Source organism: Callospermophilus lateralis, chromosome X (assembly GCF_048772815.1).
Source record: "Callospermophilus lateralis isolate mCalLat2 chromosome X, mCalLat2.hap1, whole genome shotgun sequence".
Taxonomy (NCBI): domain Eukaryota; kingdom Metazoa; phylum Chordata; class Mammalia; order Rodentia; family Sciuridae; genus Callospermophilus; species Callospermophilus lateralis.
The window spans coordinates 35,775,599-35,784,163 of NC_135325.1; the positions used below are offsets into that span (position 1 = coordinate 35,775,599).

An 8,565-nucleotide genomic window follows, 5' to 3' on the forward strand; every position below is an offset into this window, starting at 1 on the left:
CAATTGATGGTTTCATCTGTCTCCTTCCACACACTCTCCAAGAGACTATTTCAGCCCCTGAAGCTGAAGATCAATGAGACTGCAAAGGCCAAGGCGCCCAACCATCTATTGCAGAATACCACCTGTTCACTGGGGTGAACAGTGTCTATCAATATAAAAACTGATAAAATTCTTCACTAGAATACTACCTCCATGTGGACAGGGATGTTGATTGGCCTGGTTCCCTGAGGTCTCTTCAGCAACTAGGATAGTGCACTGCACACAGTACCCATTCATTAGGTGTTTGAATGAATGCTTCCTTTGATGCAACAATTCTGCTTCTAATAATCTATCCTAGAAAAATGCTCACACATACACAAAGCTGTGTATACAAGAATGAGAGGAGCCACTGATAAGGAAACACTTGCAAATGTTTATTAATTGTTTGTGACAGATGCAGGATAAATGAAGGATGGGAGTTTGCAGCATGAAGCATGTGTTGAACAGGAAACAGACTGAGGGGCACTTGTCCAGACAGACAACTTAGTAGTGGGGCAAAGCAGAGAAGAGATGGCCATAGTGATACCCCTGTATGTGTGTGTGTAAATGCAGAGAAAAAAGTCTGTAATTAAACATCTATGTCTTTGGTAGGCCCTCCTGGAGCAGAGGAAAGGTAGTGCTGTTCAATGAAGAGAATATCTAACAATATTTGTTTTTGAAAATAGGCACATGGATACACACAGACAGATATATACATTAGGTATATGTCTTGCCCAACAAATTTTAATATCTAACAGATTTCTGGGCATATAGCAAGAAAAATTCTAACAGAATACATAACATATAGTAAAAATAAATGATGCTTAAATTTTTAATGTTATGAATTCTTCCTTTAACTTGCTTATACACCTGAAGGTCAGAAGTTCAGAGTCATGCCCATGACTATAAAAAAGGTCACCACGTTTTGCTTCTCATCATGGGAAGGTCACATCCCTGAAACTGAGGGGAAAAGACAGAAGAAAAAGAAGTGACAGTGAGTTACCACTGCTAACTCTTCCTCCTGACCTGCAGAACGCACACACTTCTGTGTTGCCCAAGGTCGGGACCTCTACTCCTCCAAGTGAGCCCTCTGTTTAGGCTACAGGGACTCCCTCACCTGTCCTGTTTTATGAATTCTTAGGCTATAAGAAGGTATAGCCTGCATGTTGGGAGCTGACCTGGGATTTGGGAGCCTATGGCATCCTGGATAGGAAAGGTCCTCAGATACACAAGAGTAGGGAGTAGAAAAGTGTGGGAAATCTTAGCCTCAATGCTGCACTCCAAGGGATTATGGGAAGTGAATGAGTTTGGAGAACAAGTGACCAGATAAGAACAAAACAGCATATTTGCAGGGGCATGGAAGATGTGTCAAAGGGTCATTTACAGAGTCAGTCTTCTTCCTCAGGGTCGCTGATCTCTTCATATGCCACGAGATACTTCCTTTCCCGCAACCTGTTGCTCCAGATATTCACATTCTTCTTCCTGGGTCCTAAGATAGGGAAGAGATGGTTATTGAAGGTTGGGTGCCATAGGGAGTGGTAAGCCTGTTTTGTCAGAAAAGGAGATGCACCCTCCCTCCCAAGTGCCCCATCCCTCTACATGCAAGGATGGGACATTTAGATTGGCACAAATACACTCTAATTCCCAGTTCAAGTTTTAGCTTTTTATCACTCCCATCTATAGGTTTAGATTCCCAAATTCTTCTCTCACTAGAACATTCACTCTTGTTTCATTCGGTGTGTATCTGTGAATGGAATATGTGTGTCAGGCATTGAGTTGATTAAGATATGTTCCTAGGTTATCAAGTGGGATAGAATTACCTGAGCAACTTTCATGTTGTGAGGTTTTCTAGATTTAATGTAAGCCTTCCAAACAATTATGAACTATGGTTCTTAAATTCCATTTTATGGAATAATAATCTGGAGTTCAGAAAATTTAGAAGATGAGTTCAAAAGTCATCTGGCTTTTAGATGCATTATGAATCAAATCTGTGATTCTGAAGTCAAGTTCTAATATCTCAGCTGGCATTGGGTGAGCTCCCAAGCACAGCTTGGACCCAAGCCTGTCAAGGGTCCAAGACACACACCCAGATCATGCCCCTGAACAGAGCCAGGGAAGTCAGAGGGATTGTTTCCTAATTGTTTCTTCTCACCTGACACCTTCTCACTTTGCTTCCCAGAAGTACTTGCTTTTCCTACTGGGTATAGTTGTCTCTGAGCCTGTTCTGAGCCAACTGCTTTTGGCACTCCCTTCGGATCATTTTCTTCTGTTGCTGGCTTCTTGGGCATCTTTTTAAATATGAAGGTCATATATAAATATTATCAATGTCATTTCTCTAGTGCTTTATAGATTACAAAGTGTCTTCATAAGCATTACCTTAATTAATGTTCTTATCACCTCTGGAAGATCATTACATTATCCATACCTAAATTATGAGGAATCTGGGAGGTTAGAAGGTAAAAGAATGGCCTAAGTAAACGGTGTTTCCAGGACTAGGATGCTTATCTTTATGCTCTGTCCAGACTGACATTTTCATAAACACAAAAAGTCTCCATGTGATTGGTAGTGTGGTATGCAGAATATCTGGGGAAGAAAAGTATTTTATAAATCCACAATATCTAAAAGGAAGGGTTTCAATAAAAATGTAGGGGATCACATATAAGCTTATAGACAGATATTGGAGAGTAAATGTAAAAATAAATAGAGAGGCAGGTTGCTGTGGAACACACCTATAACCCCAGAAGCTCAAGAGGCTGAGGAAGGAGGATCACAAGTTCAAAGCCAGCCTCAGTGACTTAGTGAGGCCCTAAGCAACTTAGCAAGACCCTGTCTCAAAATAAAATATAAAATGGGCTGGGGATGTGGCTCAGTGTTTAAGGGTTCAATCCCCAGTACCAAAAAATAAAAATAAAAAAAGAATAGAGGGGGATACGGGAGTAGCTCAATGGTAGAAGGCTTGCCTACTTTGGATAAGGGCCTGGGTTCCATCCCCAGCACTGCAAGAAACAAAACAAAACAAAACAAAAAAAACAAATAACAACAACAACAGCAGCAACAGCAACAACAAAACACAAAATCCTCATTATTATTTGGAGATTATAACAGAAACAATGGCATGGATGTTTTTCTAAGGATTAAATAAATTAACCCATGTGAGTTGTTTAAAATAGTACCTGGCATGACTACACAACAAAATAAGTATTAGCTACCCACAGTTGTTCATAAGTCTTATTAAACTATGAATGCTACATCAGGCATTATGATAAAGTGATGAGAAAGTCCGGGGATGTAGCTCAGTGGAGGAAAACATGCTTAGCATGTGGAAGGCCCTGGATTTAATCCCCAACACCAAGAAAAAAAAATCGAGAGAGAGAGAGAGAGAGAGAGAGAGAGAGAGAGAGAGAGAGAGATAGATAGATATGGGGAGGGGATGCAGCTTAGTGATAAAGCATGTGCTTAATATTAATATGTTCAAGGTCTTGGGTTCAAACCCTGGCATGAAGGGGAAAAAGTAAGAAAAGAAAAAGATTTGAGGAAAGGCTAAGATATTTTTAATACTTTCCCACTCTTACCAATATTGACATCCACAGAAAGACAAAGGTGCTCTTGTCCTTTATATTTGAGAGATACTCACCTCCTTGCGTTTTCTCTGTCGTATGCCAGAAGCACTTTTAGGCAATTCATCTAAAAGAGGGTGATAAATCAGAATTTTTCCTTTTTTGTAAATATTTCCAAATTCCAGACTCAGGTAGTATTAGGAAATGCTAGAGCACAGGGTTGAATTCACCCACTGGGGAGGATTTGTTTAAGAATGGCTTCTGAATTATCTTTAATAGTGGCTTGGGAATTTATTTTGAAGCATTAATGCAGATGATTCCTTATGATGGATTTAAAAATGTGTATTAAATTTATCATTGTCGGGGCTGGGGATGTGGCTCAAGCGGTAGCGCGCTCGCCTGGCATGCATGCAGCCCGGGTTCGATCCTCAGCACCACATACAAAGATGTTGTGTCCGCCGAATACTAAAAAAATAAATATTAAAAAAAATGTTCTCTCTCTCTCTCTCTTTTAAAAAAAATTATCATTGTCTCCTTCCCTTCCATTCCATATCTCTTGTTTTTTTCCCCACAGAATTAAATTGATTGGTTGAGAATTTGAACTGTATGTACTTAAAGATGTGCGACAATTAAAAATGGAAAAATTATGCAGTATGATGGTTATATCTCAATTATTCCGTTATATGTGTGAGGAAGAGGCCTGGGGTTGTGGCTCAGTGGTAGAGCGCTCACCTTGTACGTGTGAGACCCTGGGTTTGATCCTCAGCAACACATAAAAATAGATAAGTGAAATAAAGGTATTGTGTCCAACTACAACTACAAAATAAATATTTTAAAATTGTGTGAGGAAGAGCTAGGCAAGGAAGAGCTAGCAAGAGCTAGGCTACTCACACCTGTAATTTGGGAAGCTGAGGCAGAGGATCACAAGTTCAAGGTCTGCCTCAGCAACTTAACAAGGCCCTAGGCAACTTAGTGAGACCCTGTCTCAAAACAAAAAATCTCTGGGTTAAATCCCCAGTAAACTCCCCACCCCCAAATGTGTGAAGAAGTGTGGACTCAGTGCAGTGGCTCTGAAATCTTCCCAGTGTAAAGATATTCCTTTAAGCGAAAAATTTTGTACTCAAGCCCTGAATTTTCCAACCTGTTCATGATTGTGGGAACTTGCAGAACCTGGCTTGTTTAGTTGGGGATGCCCAGGTCTGTGGAGAACGTTTGGACATTTAACCAATTTATTTATTTTTGGTACTGGGCTTAAACTCAGGGTCACTCAACTACTGAGCCACATCCCCATCCCTATTTTGTATTTTATTTAGAGACAGGGCTTCACTGAGTTGCTCAGGGCCTCACTTTTGCTGAGGCTGGCTCTGAACTCACGATCCTCCTGCCTCAGCCACCCAAGCCACTGGGATTACAGGTGTGGGCCACCACACCCAACTGTTTGGATATTTTAACCCTGTGTTATAACTGCACTGTCAGAGCAAAAGAACAATTAAGTACATCTTCTCTTCTTTTTGTTTTTAAATTATTTTTTGTTATAGGTGGATACAATATCTTTATTTTATTTTTATGTGGTGCTGAGGATTGAACCCAGTGCCTCACGAATGCAAGGCAAAAGCTCTCCCTCTGAGCCATAATCCCAACCCCAACATCTTCTCTTCATTATGATGACTGTACACATTACTCAAATGCATTAAGATTTCTGCTCTAGAATCCATCTGTTTTTTTTTTCACCTTGTGCTATCTCTGCTTACTGACAAGTGGGAAAGTTGGAGATGTGTGAGGGGGAGGGTGGGTGGGATAGCTCTCTCAACTCTCCCACTGGGCATTATGGCATGAATTTGAAGTCCCAGTTACTCAGGAAGCTGATAAAGGAGAATCATTTGAGCCCAGGCATTTTAAGCCAGCCTGGACAACACAGCAAGACACTGTCTCTGAAAATATAAGCAAACAAACAAAACACTGTCTTTTAAGTAGAATGCACAAAGTCAGGTTTGTGAGTGAGAACACTACTATTTGGGTGTGTTTTTGTTTTTGTTTTGTACCAAGGATTGAACCCAGGGACACTTTTTATCACTGAGCCATATACTCAGAACTTTTTATTTTTTATTTTGAGACAGGGTCTTGCTAAGTTGCTGAGCTGACTTTGAACTTGCAATCCTCTTGCCTCAGCCTCCTGAGTCCCTGGAATTACAGGTGTGTGCCATTGCACCTGGCCACTATTTTTTGTTTTTAAAATATTATTTTTTAGTTGTAGATGGACAAAATACCTTTATTTTATTTATTTTTATGTGGCATGGAGGATTGAACCTAGGGCCTCACATATGCTAGGCAAGCACTCTACCACTTAACCACAACAGCCCACTATTTGGTTTTAATATAAAATACAGGGAAAGCTGGGTGCAGTGCCTCATACCTGTAATCCCAGTGGCTTTAGAGGCTGAGGTAGGAGAATCCCAAGTTCAAAGCTGGCTTCTGAAAGTTAGTGAGTCCCTAAGCAACCTAGCAAGACCTGTCTCAAATCAAAAAATAGGGATAGGGTTGTGGCTCAACAGTAGAGCGCTTGCCTAGAACATGCAAGGCACTGGGTTTGATCCTCAGCACCATATAAAAATCAATAAAATAAAGGTATTGTGTACAACTACAACTAAAAAACTAAAAAAATAAAAATAAAAATAAAAAGGGGTGGAGATATGGCTCAATGCCTAAGTGCTCCTAGGTTCAATCACTGGTACTAAATAAATATTAAATAAAATAAAATAAAAATAAAATAGAGGGCGATAACTATTTGTATTACACAATATATTCAACACTGTGTCTCTTCTGCATCGTTATGAAATTGACTCATGTTCTTAGGGGATTTATCCTTTAATTAAAATTTTCTTAATTATCTTTTGATTCACTAACAGTTTTTATCAAGTACAGCATATCCTTTAAACACTTCTAATTTACAAAAAAAAATGATGGGAAATTACATTGGATTCAGTGGGATCTCAACACTATCTCACAACTAGTTCTGATCTCTTTCAAATTATATATAAATAAAGCTGGGCATGGTGGTGCATGCCTGTAATCCAAGCAGCTTGGGAAGCTGAGGCAGGAGGATCACCAGTTCAAAGCCAGCCTCAGCAAGGGAGAGGTGCTAAGCAACTCAGTGAGACCCTGTCTCTAAATAAAATACAAAAAGGGCTAGGGATGTGGCTCAGTGGTTGAGTGCCCCTGAGTTCAATCCCTGGTACCCCCCCAAAATTATAACAAAAGAAAACAAACCACTAATACAAGTCATGGCTGAAGCTATCTGTGGAGTCCCTTCCAGTCCTTGTCATCCTTCATTCTCCATTTTTAGCCCTTCTCCTGAATTTGATGGAATTTACTCCTACTTAGTTTTTGTCCTTTTTAAATTTTTTTTCCTGTAGTTGTAGATGGACAGCATGCCTTTTTTATTTGTTTCATTTTTATGTGGTGCTAAGGATGGAACCCAGTGCCTCACACCTGCTAGGTAAGTGCTCTGCCACTGAACTACAGCCCCAGCCCTTTCTTTTTGTTCTCATTTTGCATGTTTTAGAATTTTGTATGAATGGCCTCCTATGCTTAACTTTCTGCAGCAACCCTTTTCACTCAGCTTTGACCTGTGTAAGGGGGCAAGAAAGTACCTGTGAAGCTTTTCCAGGAAACTGGACTGAAAAGCAATTGGGTAGAGACTCTTTGCATCCCCTTCCTGTCCACTTACCCTGACTCCCACGGTTGCGACATTCATCAGAATCATCGCTCTGGGATTCTATGATCTGTACGTTAGAACTCATGAAAGCAGGAAGGGTGGCTCTGAGACCTAGAAAGAAGCAAATTGTTTGTTCCTTAAGAGACAACCTGAGAGAAGGAATGAAGGGGGAGTGGATTGCTGGGATGCCAAAGGCCGGCAGGAGAGAAATGTACAGGATTCAGGTTTGAGTTCCAAGGTGGTCATCCCCTGCCCTCAGACATGCACAGGATATAATAGAACAGGACACTCAAATACTGCCTTGACATTTGTCCCTGAACAAAAGGAAAATGGGGAGCACTCACTATAGCCTAAGAAGCCATAACATGGAATGGGACCAAGGGATGCTCACGTATTCCCAGGCTTGTCTGCACTCAGCTTTGTCCTGTTACCTAGACTAGTCATGGTGGTGTAGTTTCTTTTCAAATACACATAGGTAATTTTCTCCGAATGGCTCAGCTTTGCCCACTCTTTCTTAGAGAAGTATTTGGAAATATCCCTGAAGGCCTAGAAAAGAAGGAAAAGTAAATTCTGGAAGCGACTCAGGGCTGCTTCCTCAGCTGCAGGGCCTCTACAGTGGATCTGGGAACTGGAGATAATCCCTCTTGGGTGTTGTATTGATTGAGAGATCAGGGGCAATACTGCCTAGCTTCTCCCCTGGCATGCAGTAGGTGCTGAATACTGATGGCTTACTCTCCTCCCACCTTTCAGAATGGGCTGAGAGTCACAGGCTTGTCCAGGGAAGCTGGGGGAAGACATAATGTGGGTGGGAATCTCCCAAGGCTCTATATCACTTCCTGAGACCTTGCTCCTTGTCCCCAGTGCCATCTCCTGAAAAATCTAGTCACCCTGGGGAAGAAATCTTGTCCCCTGGGCTACTCATCTGCCCCCTCCAGATTACCTCACCTTGTATTTCTTCTCTGATTTCTGAGTATCTTCCCTGATGCTCTTTGAAAAGGAGCTGTCTTTGTTCATGGCACTGGGAACAGTCTGATCTTGAAGGGACAGCCTGATTCTCTCCAGCCACAAGACCAAAGGTCCTGTGGAGGGAGAAAGCATGGAGGGACGGCCATACTCAGCCAATCACCTGGGATTAGGTTCTACTTTTCTCCATATTGGTCTTAACTGTCCCTGAGTAAGGACATTGGGGGAAATTTGGGTGAGAACAAGGGAGTGGGATAAGTAGTGGTTAGGAATGACAGGTTTCTGTGGGCATGAGCAAAGCAGCCTTGTGTC

General features: G+C 41.3%; 1 protein-coding gene across 1 annotated transcript; it reads right to left on the minus strand.

Annotated features, from left to right (window-relative positions):
* Positions 1–1,406: 1,406 nt before the first annotated feature.
* Positions 1,407–8,304, minus strand: LOC143638501 (protein SSX1-like). Its single transcript, XM_077106430.1, has 5 exons — positions 8,236–8,304; positions 7,722–7,836; positions 7,303–7,401; positions 2,171–2,314; positions 1,407–1,507 (listed from the first exon to the last, which is right to left on the minus strand). Exons 1-5 carry the CDS (start codon positions 8,302–8,304, stop codon positions 1,407–1,409), a joined length of 528 nt encoding a protein of 175 aa, XP_076962545.1.
* Positions 8,305–8,565: the final 261 nt, after the last annotated feature.

What these genes read in the sequence shown, in the direction of transcription:
- LOC143638501 (XM_077106430.1), bottom strand. Translation starts at nt 8,304, where the DNA reads ATGAACAAAGACAGCTCCTTTTCAAAGAGCATCAGGGAAGATACTCAG. An exon ending in CACCACCATGACTAGTCTAG is followed by an intron (nt 7,402 to 7,721) that starts GTAACAGGACAA and finishes GCTTCTTTCTAG; the next exon opens with GTCTCAGAGCCACCCTTCCT. An exon ending in TCGCAACCGTGGGAGTCAGG is followed by an intron (nt 2,315 to 7,302) that starts GTAAGTGGACAG and finishes TGACCTTCATAT; the next exon opens with TTAAAAAGATGCCCAAGAAG.